The sequence below is a fragment of the Beta vulgaris genome, chromosome 7, assembly GCF_026745355.1.
Source record: "Beta vulgaris subsp. vulgaris cultivar EL10 chromosome 7, EL10.2, whole genome shotgun sequence".
Taxonomy (NCBI): domain Eukaryota; kingdom Viridiplantae; phylum Streptophyta; class Magnoliopsida; order Caryophyllales; family Amaranthaceae; genus Beta; species Beta vulgaris.
Window position 1 is genome coordinate 49,845,266 of NC_079208.1, and position 23,340 is coordinate 49,868,605.

The 23,340-nt window shown below is 34.9% G+C and overlaps 3 protein-coding genes across 4 annotated transcripts; 2 read left to right on the forward strand and 1 right to left on the reverse strand.

Moving 5' to 3' along the window:
* Positions 1–2,700: 2,700 nt before the first annotated feature.
* LOC125492045 (LOB domain-containing protein 23-like) lies at positions 2,701–4,462 on the forward strand. Its single transcript, XM_048634145.2, has 2 exons — positions 2,701–2,977; positions 4,077–4,462. Exons 1-2 carry the CDS (start codon positions 2,822–2,824, stop codon positions 4,365–4,367), a joined length of 447 nt encoding a protein of 148 aa, XP_048490102.1. The 5' UTR covers positions 2,701–2,821; the 3' UTR covers positions 4,368–4,462.
* A 9,560-nt stretch (positions 4,463–14,022) lies between these two features.
* On the forward strand, positions 14,023–14,367 carry LOC130589564 (uncharacterized mitochondrial protein AtMg00820-like). The gene has a single exon (XM_057390858.1). It carries the CDS (start codon positions 14,023–14,025, stop codon positions 14,365–14,367), a length of 345 nt encoding a protein of 114 aa, XP_057246841.1.
* A 2,970-nt stretch (positions 14,368–17,337) lies between these two features.
* On the reverse strand, positions 17,338–23,112 carry LOC104908647 (hypothetical protein). 2 transcript variants are annotated; one of them, XM_019247089.3, is made up of 9 exons: positions 22,554–23,112; positions 21,090–21,362; positions 20,912–21,014; positions 20,403–20,482; positions 20,240–20,317; positions 19,824–19,915; positions 18,970–19,081; positions 18,747–18,872; positions 17,338–17,775 (listed from the first exon to the last, which is right to left on the reverse strand). In XM_019247089.3, exons 1-9 carry the CDS (start codon positions 22,845–22,847, stop codon positions 17,659–17,661), a joined length of 1,275 nt encoding a protein of 424 aa, XP_019102634.1. In that variant the 5' UTR covers positions 22,848–23,112; the 3' UTR covers positions 17,338–17,658. The 2 variants fall into 2 exon arrangements, with proteins under 2 accessions (XP_019102634.1, XP_010696080.1); XM_010697778.4 differs by having other exon boundaries at positions 21,090–21,296; positions 22,554–23,039.
* Positions 23,113–23,340: the final 228 nt, after the last annotated feature.

Here is a 23,340-nt window from a genome sequence, read left to right on the forward strand (position 1 = left end):
GTAAATTACTTATCAGGTAGATCAATTATATTTTTAATTACGTAGTATTATAATAGTTACAGGTGGGTGAACATCAATAGATGCTCATTGTTTGTACCTATTCAATATATACTATGTTTATTTCTCGTGAAGGTATTTTCAAAATATACATTAGTATAATAGTGTTTTAAGAACTTATATTAATCAAACGACCTTACAAAAGTATGTAAAAGTCATCCTTTAAGGTGAATAATCAAAAGACAAGCAAACAAGAAAAGAGCAAGTTTTTTCAAATAGAAATATAAAGAACCAAACTATGCTCAAAAGTTAGATCATACTTTTTTTTTAGAGGGAGAAAATAAAAAGATTAAAGCGTCCATAAAATTCATGGTTATGAACCAATCTTTTTGTTTTATGATAATGATGTAAGAAGAGCTCACTAGTGGAAAAATAAGGAAGGGTTGCACTAAAAAAGGCCCTTAGGGCTGTGTATTTTGATAGCAGCCCTTCACTTTTTAAGTAGGGCTGCGCTTTTCAAACGCATCCCTTCACAACAAAGGGCTGCACTTTTTACCTAAAAACGCAACCCTTCTACAAGTGAAGGGCTGCGCTTTTTACCTAAAAACGCAGCCCTTCTACAAGTGAAGGGCTGCGTTTTTAGGTAAAAAGCGCAACCCTTTTAGACCGAAAAAAATAAAAAAAATGAAATAATATAGTTTGATAAAGCAACAGCAACAACCAAAAGCGTGTAAATGCAATTCCAGAATTGAAATTAATATTTAGATTTTTATTGATTCTGATGAATATCATACAACCAAAATAATGTAATATACAACTGAAATTAAATAATTCCAGAAATCTTAGTGCTGAAATGAAAAAAAAAACGAATGGAAATAGAAAAAAAGGAAAGAAAATAAAAACAGAAGTTAACAAAAATGAACAAAAAATGAAAAAAAATAACCCTAAAATTATAGATCTGAAAATGAACTAATCTGAACATATCTGACATTAACGAAAATGAAAAAAAAATAACCCTAAAAAAATAAACTAATCTAAAAATGAACAAAAAATGAAAAAAATAAACGAAAATGAAAAAAAACCCTAAAGTTATAGATCTGAAGTTGTTGTTGTCGTGCTTGTTGTTGTTGTGTTGCTTAAGCGGAGTTCAACCAACAACAGAGACGGACGAGGAAAATCCCAGCTCTTAAAAATTACAAAATCAACATTTCATCTCAAATTTGATAAATCGCAAAAAATAAACAAAAATTCCAGATATATCCGACCTATACTTCAAGCGCCGATGAACATACACTTAGGGTTTCCAAGATCCGGAAGATTTCCTTTCGAATCTGAACAAATCTGAACATTACGAACAAGAATTGTAGGAGGATGGACCATGAAGGTGCGGAAAAAGGCGAGAGAATCCAGATATTCGACGTTCTTAGAGTTCTTGAACATGTGTATTCTTGAATTCGAAAATTAGAGGAGGAGATGAGAGGAGAAAAGAGTTCGAAGGTTGAAGATGCCCGTGAAGATGAGAATGAACGACGGACGAGATGGGGGTGAGAGAGAAGCAAGCGATTTTTTTTGTGAGGAGATGAAGAAGAGGAGATGAAATGGGAGGAGAGAGAGGGGGTTTCAACTTTTCAACAGCGACATAATAGAATTGGAGGGAGTTTAGCGGGCTAGGGCAAATAAATAAAGAATTTAAGGCCCAATACGGCTGCGCTTTTTGAAAAAGCGCATCCCTACTATGTGAAGGGCTGTGCTTTTCTATTAAAACACAGTCCTACTTTAACGAAGGGTTGCGTTTTATTTAAAAGCGCAACCCTAGTGTATAGAAGGGCTGCGTAATGAAGAAAGTGCAGCCCTTCCAGCGCAGCCCTTCCTTTTTTTCCCCTAGTGGCTAGTAGTACTTTTTTTGCTTTTTCTATTTCTCATGTCAAGTCTCAAGTGTGTGGGGAATTGTGCTGCCCATTTAGTTGCTAGATGGGAGATCGATATGAACTCTGAATATGTATGGTTTGATTCGTTTCCCCAAAGCGTTTTAGCTTTGGCGGAAATTGAATTAATATAATTCTAACCCGATTTTCCCCTAAAAAAAATTGTTTATTTAATATTATATTATTATGAGACAAAATTATACTTCCTCATAAAATCAAGTATATATATGTATCTATAATATTGGATTTACTAGATTTCCCGAGTGATGTACTCAATTCAAGTAGTGCTTGACTCTCTTTTTTTCTTAGGCCTTTATATTGTTTGGACACAAAAGGAACTAAGAAATTTCTATCTTTTTATGTTCAACAGCAAACTATTGAAAGACATAAACTAGAGTTGACTAAAATTATCTCAAACATTTACTACTAATTACAACTAACTATGAAATATCCACAATGATGTATGCAGTTGTATATACTTGTAATCATTTATCTTAGCTCAAATGAATTATTCATTTTTCCCTTAGCTTGAAGGGAAAATTCACTTATTCCTTATCACAAACTTTCCACAGTACTAGCTACAGTCTAAATCAAATTTACTAGCCGTTACACTCATTTGCAAATTTACACATTCTTACTCTATTGTAAAATCCTCACAAATTTTCCTTATTCAACAAGTAAATTTAAATCTACTAGCCGTTATATATACATTTCCAATATTAGAACAACAAGCTAGTTACCTCTCCAAAATCATTGGAGACCTTATAATACACTACATACTTCATAATCATGATATCTTACAAGATTAACTACATCTTATTACAGATTTTAGAGAGTAAGAGAGAATTTAGAGAATAATTTTGAAAGATTAGTAAAATATTCGAGAAGATTAGCAAAGGATGTCAAATTCAATAAGATGTGCAGCATGTAGATATTTGAGAAGGAAGTGTCCCAAAGATTGCATTTTTGGACCCTACTTTCCTTCAATTAATCTTGAGAGATTTGCTTGTGTCCATAAAATCTTTGGAGCCAGCAATATTGCCAAGATGTTAAAGGTATTAATTAGTCACACTGACACAATCTATCTTTGTTTTTCATGCTTAAGATACTATTCTATGTGTACGAATTATCAAATACTATGTCACACTACTCCCAACTTTTCTTACTAATTTCGGTGGATATATAGTATAAACGTTACCAATGATGTCTTGGCCTAATGGTTAAAATTGAGGTGCTGTGAACGAGAGGTCATATGTTTAAATCCCCTCTTCTTTGTACCGCCTTCGTGGTTCATATGGCCGGATAAAAAAATGTATATAGTATAAACGTTACTTTTTGGAAATTTAATTCCCCATCTCCCACAAAAAAGTTATTGATATGATGATATATTGGTGTCTTGATTGCTTTATGGTGTTACCTGTTTCTTCCAATCTTTACTACCCTCTTTTAAAATGACGTGAATTTATGGCATGTTTAATCACCTGTAATTAAGCATGTGCTAAATTGTATTTTATATAAGAGACTATAAATATAAAATATATATTAAGTTAATTTGTTCATTTTCTTTTACTACATGTGAGTAACTTTATACTTTTTTTTTATTGAATTTCATATGATTCTTAGCAAGGTGGTGGTCTAAACAAATTAACCTAGCTACACTGTACTTACTATATACAGCTGTAGCCCGAAGAATGAACCAAGTGCAAACACAAAAAAAAAAAAAAAACTATATACAAAGTGAAACAGTGTAATTTGATGGTTTTAAATTTTCAAAAGTCTTATCACACATTAAGTTATGTTTTGCTCTTAGACGTATATATGCATCTCCCTAAATATTTTTTTTTACACGTAACTAGCATGCTCTATGCTCTCGAAAATATTTCTTTTCTATAGATATACACATATAGATGAAAAGTTATATATCAAAAACAAATGTAGCAATGTATGTACTATCTATTTAGACAGAAACAAGATCATGTATTGACTTGTCTAGAATTTTCTAGATTATATAATTATCCACTTATAACACGATATATATTTTAGAAATATTATATATTTAAGATTATATATTATCAAATATGGTGATCTCTAGGCTTGTAATACTAGTAATATATTTTGTATTCCCCATAATAGAACTGGTGATAATGCATGCAGCAACTTCCGGAGGAAAGGAGGAAGGAGGCAGCAGAGAGCCTGGTACAAGAAGCGAGGTCACGGGTTCGAGACCCAGTGTATGGAAGTGTTGGGACAATAACTCAACTCATAGAACAAATAATGGAAGCTGAATATGAGTTAGCTAAAACGCAAGGTCTCATTGCCTTGTTCCATGCACAATATCTACGTGAACATCAACATAATTATATAGAACCGTTTAACAAAACCTTAACTGCTCAAATTCAGGATGATTTACATTTTGATCATTTCACTGTTGAATCCTACTTATAATACTCCATTAATTAGTTAGCTAATCTGATTCTCTTTGAAATATTGTACTGAGATTTAGCCTTGGAACAGTGAAATAAAGTTGAAAACATATGATCTTGTAAGTTCTATTGACTATCAATCTAAGAATAATAGCAAACAATAATAGAATATCAAATAATAAAGCAGGAAAGAACACACCAGAAATTTTACGTGGAAACCCAAGAACTGGGAGAAAAACCACGAATCTGCACTAGGAATCGATGAATATTCAAGAAAGATTACAAAAGCACTCAAGAACTCTCTCTACAGCTTTTAAGTAGGGTTCCTATTTATACCCTCATTAAAAGATAAAGAAAAACCGGAAAAACGCATTACTCGGCTCGACATCCCGCGGGCGCGGGGCCATAGCCCGCGGGCGGACAGAAACGCTGAAGAAACTCGTCAGTTTCATCAGTTCTTCGTAAAACCGTCATAACTTTCTCGTTTCTCACCGGAATTGGACATATGACCTATCATTGGAAAGCTCTCGGAACAAGCTATCACCTCAAAATCATTTATAGATTGAAAGATATGTCCATTCAAAGTTAGTCTTATGTCCCTAATGATATTTTCCTTCTACGCAACCTCATCTCCACACCCATACACCTCCATGAGCTTCATATACTACCATATACCCAACAGATCTTTCCATTAAAGCAAAAGCTAACAAGCCCCCTAGACCTTAGATAAGATAAATCAAAATGAAAATATTAAATGAATCTAAACAATTATATCGATTGACGCGTGTTTTGAAATGCATTCTAAGATTTATACCATTTCAAGAAATATATATAATGCTTATTCAATTCCCCAACGTGTCATTAGCAAGGTCCAAGACCTTATTAAATTGATAAATCTTACACTATAATCAGTCACTTTAATAAGTCAGACTCTTGGAGTGAGGAAATCGAGAATATGGTAAAGGAATCCTATAATTAGTAGTATATTCTTTTAGAACGAAGTAAGATAAATATGTTTTGCAAGTTGGGGAATTTTAAGAAATCCTACTTTATAAAGAGCAAAGATCGGACACTATTAAAAAGATAATAGGAAGACATTCTATTAATTATGCCAACCTTAATTCTTTTAAACCGTAAGTATATCAGTATATATATGTCGTAAAAACTATGGAATGTCACACACCGACAAGAAAAGGACCCGTATATATCTCACTATCTGCGCCTTGTATATCTTTGGAAGTAGCGAGTTAATTAGTGACGTCTTTGCATATCAAATTATATACTCCTAACAGACTATTATATGGACTATGGAGATCAAGATAAGCAAGGCCGAGTATACCTTACCACCTCGTTTAGTTCTTTTATAAAACAATTAGCTAGTAACTTTTTTGGGAAAAAAAAGGTAGAACTTAGAAGGAACCAACTACCCTAATGCAAAGAAGCATAGATTATTACGAAAAAAAACTTTATCTAACTTGGGGTAGACAATCCGCCGTTAATAAAGACTTGTTGAAGATTGTGGTAATGGAATCCAACTCAATATAATTAATTAATATTAGTAGTGAGTTGTCGATCCGGTGGATATGTGTAGCAATATTCGATTATTAGTATAGCGCTTTGCAAAACAAGGTATAGATTATCCGATTTACTACCACTATTTAAAACCGGAAAATATCATAAACCGGAAAATATTAAAAAAAAATCTAGTGAAAAACACTAGGAAATCTTGTTTTCATTCTAAAACTTGTTAAAAGCACGAATAAATTTCACAAACGAAAATTGAGCAATTTATAAATTATTTTGCCATCTTATTCTTTCCATAAGTAACATAAGTATATTCTTGTCGTAAAAACGTTATAATCGAGATGTTTTTAGGTCATGTTCTTTTGGATCTAATGGAAATCTAGTTCAGTTAGTTTCCTCTCACGGTTTCACTTCAGTTTAGTTCAATTTCATTTAGTTTCATATAGTACAACTCTGTTAAGGTGTTAAACCACGTGTGAGCTTGTCTCACATTGAAGAGAGAGAGAATGACTAATATATAAGCTTAATGGGCTAATTCTCCTATTACCAATATGTTTTAGGATGGAAGTATGGAACCCTACCAACCTTGTATATAACCATTATTTCCTCCGACATGGGCTACATTTAGTTCAATCCATTTCAAAAGAATCGGGACTTATTTTAACAAATATATATACTACCTAGATTTTAGGATATACTCACCAAAGTCCAACCAAGAACCCCCACAAGTGCATGCTAGCCTCGTGAACTATATCTAGTTGACATCTAATTGAGAGAGCTATAGTTTGATATTCCTTCCATTAAATAATGCCCACTTATTCTTCTTTTATATTGGTTCAACTCTCTCTCTATGATGAATTTTAGGTTTTATTATTCAGGGTGAATCATCAATTTGAAACAACAATATTAGGCATTGGAATTTCAATTGACATGTACTTGGCTACTTACATTCAACTTTTCTGCATGATTATAATAACCCTGTTGAGTGAACAAAGTTATTCAGTTAAAAAATTAAGGTCAAATATTGAAGAAAAAAAGAGAAATTAATAAATAAAATGAATAATATATACAAATATATTAAAAGGCGTGCATAAAAAATTTAGAAATTGTGTAGTATAGGGTTTGATCCAAAGACTTCAAGTACATAAACTAAAGTTTTAACCACTAGGCTAAGTTGTATTTAGTGTTATTATTATAAAGTATTATATTAATAAATGAATTTTTTTTTTTACTCGAGGCATAACCCGGACCTAAACCAGTGGTAAAGTAAAACGAGGGAAAGAAGAAAAGCAAAGTGAGAAGTTGGAGCGACTTTTACCGGATTTTGCCACATTTTCCAACTTTCGTCAGTAATAGTAAATTGGAAAGTTTGTATAAAATAATACAAGGTAGTTGATTTCAAAGAGTGCTATATATTTGAAAGATGTTCATTACATTAATGTTTATTAGTGTTTTGATCGTGCAAAACAAAATAGATCGGTCATGTAATTTATCTCTCTTTTGTTTAGGGAAATGTTGATCAAAGGTGTACGTTACACTAGGGGAAAAAAAAGAAAGGGCTGCGCAGGAAGGGCTACGCTTTTCTTAAAAGCGCAGCCCTATCAGTGAAAGGCTGCGCTTTTTTTAAAAAGCGCAGCCCTACATAACAGAAGGCTGCGCTTTTGAAGAAAAGCGCAGCCCAATTAAGTGAAGGGCTGCGCTTTTTAAAAAAGCGCAGCCCTTCTGAGTTAGTAGGGCTGCGTTTGTAAAAAAAAGCGCAGCCTTTTATGGGCTTTTGTTTTTTTTAAAAAAAACTCATTTAGCGCTCAAATACAGCAAACCCATTATATCTCCTCTCTCTTCCTTCTCCAATTATTCAAAACCCTACCTCTCAAAAAAAAAAAAAATATTCAAAACCCTAAGTTCTCTCTCCTCCCTCAACCATTTTCGTTCTCCCTCTCCCTCAGGCCTCAGCCGTCCTCATTTTCCTTCTTTCTCTCCTCTCTTTCGTCGCCCCTTTCGTCAACCAAAAAACTTGCGAGTTTTTTTCGTCAACCAAAAATTAGGTTTTTTTCGTCGCCCCTTTCGTCAACCTAAAAACTTGCGAGTTTTCTCTATAAATCCGCCACATCCATGAACAGAATCAGCAAAAGCTGAAGTGCAGTGAGTATTAATCGGAAATTAAGATTCGCCATTGCCGGAAATCTAGCTAGGTTTGAGGGCGGAGAACAAAGAAGAGGAAGAAATCGGAAATCAGATCTGGTAATTTTAAGAACTTGGACCCTGCGTTCAGAAGCTCGCGAGTTCAGAAGCAGAAGCAAGTGACCCTGCGTTCGTCGTTCGTCGTTCAGAAGCAGAAGCAGGCACCCTTCGCTAATAGATTATAGATCTATTTTTTTTTTATAATTCTGATTAGTGTTTTTCGGTTTTTCTTTTTAGGATATTAATTTCTGTTTTTTGGTTTGTATTAATTTCTTTTTATGTAGTTACTCTGTAATTTTTTGTAGGTTTTTCGGATATTTTTCATTTGTGGATTTTGTTGAATATTTTGATTGCAGTTATTACTTTTCGTTTTTTTGTTGTATTTTTCTGTTTTATTTCGATGTTTATAGAACTATATGCAGATCTATGTTTTTCTCTTCTCTTTCATTTTTCAATCTATCTTGCTTTGGCATTCAAATATAAGCAAAGTTGTGGTAAAATATACTGTGTTATGCTTTCTAGAAAATATTCCTTATATTACTTATGTAAAAAAATGCAAAAAAAAACAAAAAAAAATTTAATTTTTTTTTTGGTCAAAAGGGCTGTGTTTTTAGTTAAAAAGCGCAGCCCTTTACTTGTAGAAGGGCTGCGGTTTTACCTAAAAAGCGCAGCCCTATAAGCTTGAAGGGCTGCGCTTGTTAAGCGCAGCCCTACTTGAAGGGCTGCTATTGAAAGGGCTGCTGTCAAAAAAGCAGCCCTACAGGCCTTTTTCAGCGCAGCCCTTCTTCATTTTTCCACTAGTGTTAATTTACTTACCATGCACAAGAAGAAAGGGGGAAAACCAAATTTTGTGTGAGATAAATAAATAAACCTACAGGTTTATTAAGTTCTTTAAGTTCCTTAAGTTTTCTCCATGTTCTTATCAGTGAGGTGTTTGGACAGAATTTTCAAAGTAGATTATGATTTTTAACTTTCAGATATGCTTGGATTGAAGGTAATATATTGACTATTGAGAGGTAATAAAAGTCGAATAATTAAGGAGCATTAAGATGGTTAGAGTTGATTATGAAGAGAATGAAGTAGTGGCAAAGAGGATAAGTTTGTGTTCCGAATTGGGATTGGGGAACTGCTACGCTTATTATGGGGGCAACCGTTCCCCATCATCCCCCTAGGGTAATTGTTACCCTCTTTTGGAGGGTAATAGCATCTTCTTCGCTCCTTTCTCATCACAACAATACTATATTATTCTCATTAGTCATTTCCATAATCTCAATTCACCTTTATTTTTTCTTTATTAAGGTGGTTTGACTCCAATTCAAGCATGCTTTGAAAGAAAAAGAGGGAAAAAAAAATTAATTGTATGAAAGCAAGACTTTTATCCCTGATACATACTTCCTCCGTGTTTTTATTGTTGCTACATAGAGAAAGTTGGGGGTTTTTAAGAAAGGTAGAGAGAGAAAGTAGGGGACCACCACTTTTTGAATAAAAAACCATTTGTTAAGGAAAAAGTATGAGTATTTTAAAAGAGAAGGTGGGGACCACCAACTTTTTAATAGTATTTTAAGATTTTTATGATGAAAAGGAATCCATTTATGGTATGTAGCATCTATTATGACATTTCCATTTAAGGGAAATGTAGCATCTATAAAAAAAAACGGAGGAAGTACATAGTAAGTCATATTTCGATATGCACATACTTCATATACCAGTCCCTAATAATAACTATATTTGTTAATAATGAAGCTAACATAGTTGATTGGAGCCCATCACCCTTATGACAAGAGTTTGATTTTTACCCCTTTGTAAAGTAAAATACCCAAATTCTCCCTACTTGCAAGGAATCTTCATCCTAGCTATATACTCCTTCTGGTCTTTATTAGTTTATCTCTATTCCTTTTTGGGATGTCCCTTATTAGTTTACCCCTTTTCTGTTTTTATTTTTGGAATGACACCACTAACTTTTCATCACATATATATTCAATTTTAATATAAAATAATAGTTTCTCTTTTTCTTTAAATGACCCACAACATTATTTCTCCTAAACCTCTATGTAAAAGAAAGGGGTAAACTAATAAAGACCGTAGGGAGTATAAGATAAAAGTAAAAACTTAATAATAATTATACAACTTTAAAGAATCAATCTTTCTAGTGGATCCATCAAAAGTTTTATCCAATAATGTATACTTCTTCCGTTTCATAATAAGTGAAACACTTCTCTCTTTTATGTGAGAGCTTTTTTACCAAAAATGTTTCACTTATTATAGAACGGAGGAAGTATATGACAACTTAAGGTGGTTTTTTTTCATAATTTAGTGTTTTGCAAGGACTAAAACCAAATTGACCATTCTAGATTAAAGAATATTTAAAAAGAAAATGAAAAAAAAATAGTGGCCCTTGTATCATGTACCAAATTAGACCTATATTAAACTTACCATCAATGATCAAAATTGTGTTTAGCCAATGTCCATACCACTAATGTAAAGATTAAGGTTAATATATATGTCCTCATTATTTCAATTATATGGAAATGATCTTGCAATTGGGGACCATATATAAATATAATGCAGTGCAGCCCTAGACAATAGAGCAAATTGGTGCTGATCATTAAATTTCGTTGTCCATAAATCACTTTCACCATTATTTATTTTTCCTTCTAGCTTGTGGTCACGCTACTGTCACTTAAAACAAAGGCATAAAAAACTATGCATAATGAAAACGAAGACAACCAAACATCATTTACCCCTTGATAGTAACCTCCTTCCTAAAATTCTTGTAATTGGACAACCAAACATCAACTAGAGTATAATATAATTCATGGATAAAAATACCAATAATGTATTTGTCCAGTCATTTTTTCTCAACAAATTAGGGTGGTCCACAAACCATACTATTTGTCAAAGGTTTATTTGTTTTGCAAATTTTTAGTACTTATAGTTTATCTTTTAAAATTGAAAAGTTGAACGTTTCATTCTTATATGTTATATCCAGAAAGATGTGATTGTTAAAAATTATAATCTAGAAAAATCTAGACATTCACCATATTCTAAGAACATACTAGAAATAATTACCTTAAGGATTCTAGATTTATCAAGATGTAATTTTGCAAGAGTGTAACAATAAAAACTAAACTAGAGAAATCTAGAACAAAATAAAATATTATAGGAAGGCAATGTCGGCTCTTGGAAATGCACCGACAACAACACAATATAAATATGTAATGGATGCACTTCATTTGGTAATGAAAAAAAAGGCATTCCATACATTTGCCCACTGTCACACTATTCTAAAACCTTCAAACATATATCATTAGCCTACAATTTTTACACAAGTTCTACTAAACATTTCCAACAATTGGTATCAAGAGCCACTATAATCCAAAGCCTTCAACAATTTAAACACAAAATAATCCAACTCCCTTAAGAAAAAAAAAAACCAAACACCACATAAATTAAAATGACTTCCCCAAACACTTCAACCTCAAACACATTTAACTACCCTCAAGTAAATTGAGTACCCACATTTAAGGGAGAAAAATATCAACAATGGTCTATCCAAATGAAATCCATATTTATCTCACAAGATTTGTGGGAATTAGTGCAAAATGGTTATGAACAACCAAATGATTTAATCCAAGAAGCTACTTGGGATGAAACACGCCGCAAGCAATATAAACAAAATCGGATAAGGGATAATTATGCCCTATCCTTAATATATCGGGGAGTAGATGAAACAATCTTCCCTACTATTATGACTGCTACAACGGCCAAGGAGGCTTGGAGTATCCTGGAGACAAAATATAAGGGCTCCGAAAAGGTAATACTCTTCAAAATCCAATCTTTATGGAGAGACTTTGATAATTTATTAATGGTGGAAAATGAAACAATTCAAGAATTTTTTAGTCGAGTAACAAATATTATAAATCAAATCCGAACTAATGGAGATAAAATTGAAGATGTCCAAATTGTTCAAAAATATTAAGAAGTCTCCCCAAAAATTATGATCATATAGTGGCTGCTATAGAAGAGTCTAATAAAGATTTATCTAATTTAAGTTTAACTGAATTAATAGGCTCTCTTCTAGCACATGAAGATAGAATGCGGAGATTTATAGAGCAGCCACTAGAACAAGCTTTTCAAACAAAATTAAAATTCTCTAATAATGGAGAAAATAAAAGTAAAAATGGCTACGGTAAAGGAGGTACTTCATATAAGCGTAGCAGGGGGAGAGGAAGTTATAAAAATCAAGAAACTCGAGAAAATAATCAATCTGGCTCCTATTGCAATTTATGTAAGAAAAATGGCCATAATACACAAGATTGCCGGTATAAGTGTAAAAGATGCAAAAAGCACACTCATTTTGAAAAAAGATTGTTGGTTCCGGCAAAAGGAAGAGGCCAATTTTACGGAAAATAAGGAGCCTAGAGATCAATTATTTTATACATGTTTAAATGCTCACCAAGAGTCAAATGATATATGGTATATTGATAGTGGTTGTTCAAACCACATGACTGGCAATAAAATTCATTTGTCAGTCTGGACGAAAACATAAAAACACAAATTACTCTTGGTGATGGAAGCAACCAAGAGGTTGTTGGCAAGGGGACAATAGCCGTTAGAACAAAAAACGGCTCGTCTAAATTTATTTCTGATGTATTTCTATGTCCCCGGGCTTGCACAAAATTTATTAAGTGTAGGCCAACTAATCAAAGAGGCTATATGGTGAAATTTGATGCTAATAAATGTCTCATATTTGATAAGAAAAAGGGCACTAATTACTACTACTCAAATGGCTCCTAATAAAATATTTCCATTAAGAATGCAATTGAAGAATAATGTTGCCTAGAGTTCTATAGTGGATGAGTCCACATTGTGGCATTTAAGATTCGGGCATCTAAATTTTAACAGTTTAAAACTGTTAAAACAAAAAGAAATGGTGATAGGGCTTCCACCTATAACTAATGAAAGAAAAATATGTGAGGGTTGTATATATGGCAAAATGCATAGATTGCCATTCCCTACTTCATCCTGGAGGGCCAGAGCTCCATTAGAGCTTGTTCATGCAGATATATGGGGCCCTACCAGAAATCCATCTCTTGGCGGAAAAAGATATTTTCTATTATTTGTCGATGATTTCACTCGCATGATGTGGGTTTATATTTTGGAGCAAAAATCAGAAGCGTTTTCCCACTTCATGCAATTTAAAGCCCTCACACAAAAACAAAGTGGGCATTCAATAAAAATTCTTAGAACAGATCGTGGGGGAGAATTTACAAGTAAAGAATTTAACAGCTTCTGTAAGGAGCATGGAATCAAAAGAGAATTAACTGTCAGGCGCACACCTCAGCAAAATGGTGTTGCGGAGAGGAAAAATCGAACCATTGCTGAGATGGCCCAAAGCATGATGCAAGGCAAAAACTTGCCCAAATGTTTTTGGGCGGAAGCCGTACATACGGCTATCTACATTCTCAATCGATCTCCCACGAAGGTCGTCATGGGTATGACACCCTATGAAGCTTGGCATAAAAGAAAGAAAGTATTCGGGTGCATCGCATATGCCCACATCCCGAAAGAAAATCGGGAAAAACTCGATGGAAAAGGAGAAAAATGTATCTTCATCGGATACAGTGACGAGTCTAAAGGATATCGTCTCTATCAGCCCGAATCTAAGAAGCTAATAATCTCAAGAGATGTCATCTTCGACGAAGGAGCACAATGGATGTGGACGGAGAAGGAATCTCAACGAATGAAGGAGTTTTTCTTCAACCAAGTTCAAGTGAAGATGAAGGTCTGACTCATCCAACAATGCAACCATCATCCAGCCCATCATCACCGAGATCTCCAACAACATCCTCGAGATCGGTGAGTCCAACATCAGGATCAAGCTCTCAAAGCTCAACTCCAATAGTGCGACGTTCACAAAGAGATCGGCGACCACCAAGCTACTTGGAGGATTTTCATGCAATCAAGCTATCATGGCTCTCTTCACAAGCGAACCACAAAGCTTTGAAGAAGCAACACGAGAAGAGAAATGGATCGAGGCCATGAATGAAGAAATCAAGATGATCGAGAAAAACAACACATGGGAGCTTGTTGAGAAACCTGAAGAAAAAGAAGTCATCGGTCTCAAATGGGTCTACAAGGTCAAGTATAACGAAGATGGCTCCATCCAGAAATACAAGGCTCGTCTCGTTGCGAAAGGTTACTCCCAACAACCAGGGATTGACTTTAACGAGACATATGCTCCTGTTGTCCGCATGGAGACTATCAGGTCAGTCCTTGCTCTTGCTGCTCAACTTAAATTACAGTCTTTCAATTAGATGTCAAGCCAGCATTTTTAAATGGGGAGCTTAAAGAAGAAGTGTATGTTGAGCAACCGCAAGGATATCTCATCGAAGGCAAAGAAGACAAAGTATACGCCTTCGTAAAGCCCTTTATGGGCTTAAGCAAGCACCCAGGGCCTGGAATAGCAAAATAGATGGCTACCTACTTCAAAATGGGTTTATAAAAAGCCCAAGTGAGCCATCACTATATATCAAGGCCCAAGGATCACAAGATTTTCTCATATTGTGTCTTTATGTAGATGATCTAATCTACACAGGCACTAATTCAAAAATGATTAAGGAATTTAAGAAGGCAATGATGTCGGAATATGAAATGACCGACCTTGGTGCCATGAAGTACTTCCTTGGCATGCAAGTCAAGCAAAGCCCAGGAAGAATATTTCTCTCACAGGAGAAATATGCAGACGACCTACTTAAGAAATTCAACATGAGTGAATGCAAGCCATTGGCTACACCAATGGCACTTAATGAAAGGCTATCTAAGAACGATGGCAAAGAGAAGGTCGATGCCTCAATATATAGAAGTTTGGTCGGCTCTCTCATCTCCTACACATACTAGGCCCGACATAATACATGCTGTCAGCATAGTATCCAGATTCATGAGTGAGCCAAGTAAAGCTCACTTAGCAGCAGCAAAAAGGATTCTCAGGTACGTCAAGGGAACAAAAGGTTATGGAATTCTGTACGAAACAGAGGAGAATCACAAGCTTACAGGATACACAGACAGCGATTGGGCCGGAAGCATTGACGATCGAAAGAGCACAAGTGGCTACGTCTTCCAGCTGGGAACCAAGGCCATATCTTGGTCATCAAAGAAGCAAGCAACAGTAGCCCTGTCATCAGCAGAAGCAGAGTACGTAGCAGCAACAAGTGCAGCATGTGAAGCAGTATGGCTTAGAAGAATTCTCGATGATCTACACCAAACATCAGAAGAACCAACAACAATCTACTGCGACAACATGTCTACAATAGCCATGACAAAGAACCCAGTCTTTCACAGCCGCACGAAGCACATTGAGATACGACATCATTTCATCCGAAAGTTTGTCGACAAACAAGAGATTGAGCTACAATTCTGCAAGACGGGGGAGCAGCTCGCTGACATATTCACTAAAGCAATTCCTACAGAGAAGTTCATCCAGTTCAGAAGACAACTTGGAGTTCAAGATTTTTCAGATTAGGGGGAGTGTTAAAAATTATAATTTAGAAAAATCTAGACATTCACCATATCCTAAGAACATACTAGAAATAATTACCTTAAGGATTCTAGATTTATCAAGATGTAATTTTGCAAGAGTGTAACAATAAAAAACTAAACTAGAGAAATCTAGAACAAAATAAAATATTATAGGAAGGCAATGTCGGCTCTTGGAAATGCACCGACAACAACACAATATAAATATGTAATGGATGCACTTCATTTGGTAATGAAAAAAAAGGCATTCCATACATTTGCCCACTGTCACACTATTCTAAAACCTTCAAACATATACCATTAGCCTACAATTTTTACACAAGTTCTGCTAAACATTTCCAACAGTGATTATATGCCTTCAAAATAAAAAATTGTAACTTTAATACTTTTTCTGTTTTGTTTTTAATTTATACATTTTTCTTTGATTCTTTTGTTTTTTTACCTACATAGTCCTTACTTCTATATTTGGTAACATTTTCCAACTATTTTCCCTTCTTTTTCTACCCATGTGGTCTACTTTTTTATATTAAAACTTATTTTGAAGTTTCTCTCTCATCTTTTCAGTCTCTCACTCTAACTTTCAAACTTCGTCCTTAATTCTATCCCAACAAGATAAAATGAGTAAATTAAAAAGAAATCGAGAAAATATGAGATTTTTTTTTATGATATTGATATATTTGTCTTCTGATTAAGTATTGTAACTTCTTAGTTTTTAATTGAACAAGTCGGTGGAATGTTCATAAAGCTGTTGGAAAGAATTCCAAGTATAAAAATTTGCTTCATAACAAATATAGGTTATTACATTTGTTGCATGACAATGCATATATGTTGACCCCCTTGAAGTTGGAATCATGTTCATGTTAACTTAGCTACGTATAAGCTACGTAATATTAATTAATACAAATTTTTCCGATATTAAAAATAATTATTGGAATCATGCCAACTTGGAACTTAATCCATAATTTGTGTGAACAAAAATTACAATTATTCCAACTTGCGCAAAACTATTTTCATATGCCTAAAATCACTATCTCAGACTCCCAAACATCAACATTATCTCCAAATTTCAATGACCATAACAAAATCCTAATGGGAATGTATCAACAAAAACTCAATCTCCAAAAACACACCTTTCTTTAAACTAACTTGAATTTAATATAATCATGAGCCACAAAGTCAACATCAAAAGGCTTGAGCCACACAAGTTAACGTGCAAATTCGTGCAACAAATATAATACATAAAGTATATGATATATGTACCTTCTATTTGATTACACTATTGCTAATCTGCATAACCTTCAGTAGTCAAATGACTTGACTCAAAGACCTGCAATATTATGCTAAATCATAATACTATCATTTTCAGAACTCAGAAGTGCACCAAACTTCCATCTTGTACACCGATATTGACTAAATAACAAGATGCCAGCGACATTATACATATCCTAAAATCTAAATCTCAAGCTTGTCAAATACTTGCCACTTCAAAATTCGGCCATGCCTTATATCAGATACTCGTAGTGACGTGAATTTTGGCTAACTCGAGTTTAACGATCCGAACTTCATAAATGACATGGCACAACGCTATCGAGATTCAGGACTCCGAAATTCCACCAAAAATGACATGGCAGGAACATGTTATTTTGAAAATACCACTGTAAATGCATAATTGAATTGAATAATTCTAAATTCGATCCTAGTTAAGAATGCAATGCATAACCGTATAACAAGAATTAAAGAGGCATCCTCACTTACAAAAGAGCAAAATTTTCATTCTCAGAATTTGATACAGGCATCATAATTCGTAAACCTCCGGAACTTATCAAGTAGGATAATACGAATGCAGTTTCATCTAATAACTATGCAACTAACTTATTCTATTGAACAAATAACTACCCTGTATAATAATAAGGATTACAGAGAAAAATGTTTATCAGCTACTGTGAAGCTTTATGCAAGTTCGTTCAAACTGCCACAACCTTAATAGATGCAACAATGCAAACTCGCCCAAAATACATTATTGAGGGGGTTTGGTTGCAAGATGAGAATGTCTCACACTGGCAATCGAGCTTTCATTTCTGAAAATTGTTTACCTTACCTTTGTTTATTAATTGCTGGAGAGCAGATTTGGCTTCCTCCAGAGTCTCAACAGCATTCCCTTCTTCAAACGATATCCTTTGTATGTTAAACTGCAAGAAGAATGATAGCTTCAATAACAGCATGAAGTGAAACACTAAACCTGTCAAAGATCGACCCAAACCCAGCAAAAAAGGTGGGTTCGGCCAAAATCTGTGACTTGAACCAGATCTGACACGAAGCCAAACAACCTGCTCTTTGAAAATTCAATTCAGACCCAACCTATTTTGATCTGACCCACCCATAATCAATGCATTTTACGTAAAGTGAATAATACCTTCTGCTAATCATGAGATTTGACATGGTTTTTATGGGACTTGAGCATCATTTACAGGGTGGATTTGGCCATGAATAGAATAACTATGTTTATTATGACTTTGTTAATTGGAATGTATATATTGTACTTCCTCCATTCTAAAATAAGTGCAACACTTGCCATTTCTAGAAGTTTCAAAGTAAATGCAACATTACTTTATTTAGTAGTTGGCATTGAGTTCTCTCCATCTCCTCTTCTTGTTTCTTGTGCTTCCCCTCCAATGTTGCAATTATTTTAGAACGGAGGAAGTATGTTTTACCAAGATAATCCATATACCGCATTTGGAAATGCAATGTTTTATAATCCCTTAACCTGTTGAGCTTAACCAGACCAAAGGCTCTGGGTCTCGAACCAGCATTGTGTTGTTCAACCCAGCATGGAAGTGGCCTGACCTATACTAAATACCCATTATCGTCTAACGAGAACCCGAACAACTCATTTGAAAGGTCTATAAGCACACTGTACAATGGCATAATGGAATGGGGGATGATACCTCCTCTCGGACACAAGCCAAAAAGGAATGAATCTCAAGAGGCATTTTCTTATGTTCTTGAATCTTGACATACACAGACCGACAGACATTTGCGGTTTTTCATGGCAAGATAGGCTATCATGAACCATACTGGAACAAGGGGTAATTCAAACATTCAAAACAAACAAACAGCCAAAAAAAATAGATTGCAGTCAAGTTGAAAAAAATCGATTTACCTGTGCCCCTTGACGAACTCGGACATCAGTTCCTCTGCTGTCGATAGAAATGAGTGCAGCATCGTCTACGTCGATTTCAGTGGATAAAAGCTTTTTCAAGGGCTTTGAGAAGATAGCGTTTAGTGCCTGCATAACACATCAATCAATCCATGTTGGATATGCTTTTTGTAAGACAAGATGAGTGTTTTTTTTAGCATTTACATTACATGATAGTATGAGTTACCTTCAAATACTGTTCACCTCCTTCAAGAGCAATCTTATCTGGTTTTAAGTTTTCATATTCTCTGACATCAACCCAAGCGACTGTGCCGAAGCCACCAATGAAATAGATATCACTGGTAAATAGAAAAGAATTAGCAACAACATATAGGTGAGGTCTAAGACAAGAAATCCACAAGCATCGAGGGATCGAAACCCCTGGAGTTCACAACATGTAAAGTCGTTACATTGCATTTTCCTTTGCACAAAAAGCTGCAAGGCTATTCTACATTAAAAGAAAACTCCCACATATTTATTCTCTCCTTCCTTATCAAGGAAAGGGAAGCGGAACTTCTGCTAAAGGGAGAAGGAAGGAGATTAAGACAGGCTTTTAACTTGGAATGATGACAGACTTTATCGTGATAACCTGCAAATCGGATTTTGGGGGGAGAACCAAAGAACCCCCATGCTTGAAGGCTAAGCAATGTCTACCCATCAACCACTATGGATGCTGATTAAATCACATTTGTGGCCAGTAGCCATCAACACATCGCAACTCCATAAAATATCAGCAAACCAGTGTCGTCCACAACCCACCCGTACCCAATCACAAAGAAACAATTCAAACATCAAAAAAGAAAACCCAAAACAGCAAACAAAGAGAAAACTTGATACAGGACACCAAAAATCCTTTAGTTAATATCAGCACCAGAAGCTATCACATTTCGAGAACAAAGTTTCGTTCCAATAAAATAAAAAGATTTTAACGCACATATAGAGAATGATGAAAGAAAGCTTTTTCCAAACAATTATTTTCTTCAGAAATATTTTGCATTCATCAGCTGACTTTAAAAAGAGCAAAATTTAAGAAGATATTACCTTATGTTTTGCATCCGAAAGTAATAGAAGTTTCCCCACTGTTGAGAAGGACCCTGCTGATGTTTCCTTATGTACTGTTTATGAGCCCACTCCTGAAAGACGGATAATAAATACGGTTATCTGGGAATCGTTATAACATAGGATAGTCACTTATTGCAACTACTAATAACCCAAAAAATGCTTTAAGAAACAGCAAAAGAAGAAGGAGCAACTCTAAAGATCATGTCAAAGAAAAAAAAATCCCACATCTTCAAAAACGAGCAACTACATATAAGTATTAATACATCACAAAAAGACAAATAACGAGATAGTTTTGGAGAATCCTGTTGGTACAACTCTTAGGCTAAAAGGTGCATCAAAAATCCCTAACTATTAACACATAGAACAAATTAAGCAAGTTGAAAGTAATCAATCACCTGTTCATCTTCAGAAAGGGGGAAGACATCGCCAAAGATCGTCACTCTTGCATTGGATAAGCCACTCCATCCAGGTATCTATGAATCCTAACGGTCAATAGAACATATAAATGGAAAACTTACACTAGTACATGTGAAAAAAGACAATAAGAGGAGGACAAACCTGTACAACAAGTGTACATCGAGGATCAGCCAACAAATTTCTTGTGTGAATAGCCAATGGTGAAAAAGAAAAAATAGGATCTGCATCCAGAGACAAGACATGTCATGAATTAGAAGTTAGAACATGGCACTTTCAAGAATCTCACACTAGTTTTCGTCCATTCTTGCTCAGTACCATCTTGTTTTCATCCCATTTTTAGGAGAGTGAAAGGTGGACAGCAAATTCTCCAGGAAATGATGGCTAATACGTCTTCAAAAATCGATAAAGTAACACCAAAATAGAACAAACAAAATAAAGGACCAATCATCCCACTTGATACAGTTATAATCACTGCTACACATTTTAATGTTGTAACAGTCTAACAGATCATCCAAGGGGTTACGTACGTGCTAAACAGACAATAAGAAACTAATCTGTGCTGAAATTTAATACTTATTTCATATTTTTTTTCTCTAAAGACGACTAGTAAACTACACACAAGATATGGTATGCAATACACAGTCACTTACGTCCCATGGCATCAGGGGCAAAATCTACCAGTGAGCCAAATGGATATCCTTGCCTTCGGTGGTGCATACGGGACATGACGGTGCACAAATGAGCAAACCTGGCCTAAAAGGAGGAACAGAATATTAGTCAATAGGTACCTGTTTTAATTTTGTAAAAGATAAGATATCAAATATTTACCTGTTCCATCAGATTGCGAACTGCCAATGCTGGACTTGGTAGTCCATGGGCTGAGGTCGCACTCTGAACTCCACCAGAGATTGGTGTTCTGAATAGTCCTGCTCTGGTGCCTCCTCCAGATCCACTCCCTGATCCCGCTGGTGTTGATACCATTCTTGGGGAGTCATCGAAGCTTATCTTAGGACTTTGGGTTGAATTAGTATTAGCCTTCAGAATGTGAAAGAAGCCATCACAACAAAGCCGAAGCAGCCATTTCATAAACCCGTTCAAAGGCTAAATCAGAAAAGCAAACGTTCTACATCTAATCAGGCATACCTTAGCCAGAAAAGACATATATGTGTACTCGGAAGAACATTCAAGAAAAAATAAGTTCAGCCTAAGCCAGGTGAACCACAATCCAGAGCATTGTTCATATAGGCGAAGGTGTCACGATACTACAGTCCGACTTCCATATAATATGAGAGTCTATATTCACCCAAAAACATCAACACCTTCCCCCAGGCTCGCGAAGAACAAAGAGAACAACAAAGTTCACCCTAAGCCAGGTGAACCACAATCCAGAGCATTGTCAATATAAGCCAAGGCGTCAAAGTACAAAGACCAGTGTTACCTAGGTAAACTGTGATCCCGAAAAAAAAATTATTATATGCAAGTGGTATACTTTTGGGCCAAGTTGACAAATTACTAGCGAATTGTGTTCCCGTTACCAAATTTGTGCTAAGAATTCGGTAACACTGATAAAGACTACTGTCTGACTTCTATATAATATGAAATAGTATTCACCAGAAACATCAATACCTTCCCACTCCTCTCCCCCTGCAGCTCGCAAGGAACAAAGAGAACATATTATCAGACCATCATCGTTGGATATACCTATAGCCCTCAATTTGTTAAAACAACCACCATGCTGTCATGCAACAGAATGGACTAGATTACAGTACCCAATAAAATAATCATCAAACTATTTTCTACTTACTACAACAAATCGCACCCTGTTGTTGTATTACACAGTAGCCAAAGACATAAGCAGCATAGCAACATTTTGCCCTTTAATTAAACAAAACAATACAAAATCACTAAGAAGGCAAATTCATAAGTTCTAGTATAAGGATCACATTTGCCCAAGAAAAACACTATATTAGCCTGCTCAAAATTAAGCTCTCCAGAGCAGAAAATACAATATTACAAAAACCTGGCAAAATCCACCTTCCATCATATTGAAAAATGCCCAAAGTACAAAAGTGTACAATGAATCAATCATTTGCTCATTCAAACATTATAAAACTGCATTACCCCTAAAATATCAGAACTTTGAACCAAACAAACACACAAACCTCTCATAAATTTTCTTTAATAATATCAAATTAATCACATTACATACTTTCTACCTTTTGTGGGATAGGGCAGTACATGAAAAGTGAAAAGCATAAATTAAAAAAAGAAAGGAAAGACATTAATTCATACCTGAGCAACAGTAAGAATATCATCAGAGACTACACCAACCCCATCATCAGAATCTGGGTTCTTCTCACTTTCACCTGACACCTCCTTTGATAAAGCCATAATCTTTGATGACCCACATATCCCAACTCTCTCAGATGTTAACACCCATGAACAAAGATTCAAACTTTCATTGATTTTCAAACACCCACTTCGTTTATTCCATGATTTGATCGAAAATTGAGGCACATGACAACCTAAATTGATGTTTTTTTCTGGGATTTTTGAGAGAAAAGCAGAGCTTGAAAGAGTTTCCATGGCAGAATTTGATAAAAAGAAAATCAGAAACTAGAGTAGAGTTGGAATAAATTTAGATGCAAATTGAAAATACTGCTAGAAATTTGAATTGGAACCCATCTTATTATTATTCTGTGATACTCATAAAAGTTGTGAAGAATGAAAGAGTGCTTTTTTTTTTTTTTTTTGCCTGATATGGAAAAGAGAGATTGTGTTGGTGGAAAGGCCCATAGAAAACGGGTAGGGATGTTGTAGAGTGGCGAGAAATGACCCGTATATGATGGATTATTCGGGTCCTCATTTGTTGCTTTTTATTTGGGCTCTATATTTTTACTTGGATTTGTAATCAAATAATCAATCTGAGATCGGCTTATAGCCCAGTTTCTTCAGCCTTGAACAAGATGAACCAACTAATATTGGGTTTTCTTCTTTCTTACCTTTATGAAATTAGTTTCTGATTTTTCTTTCTAGATTGAAAACTAGTTATTGATTAATTCCAATAACCCGTGGATAC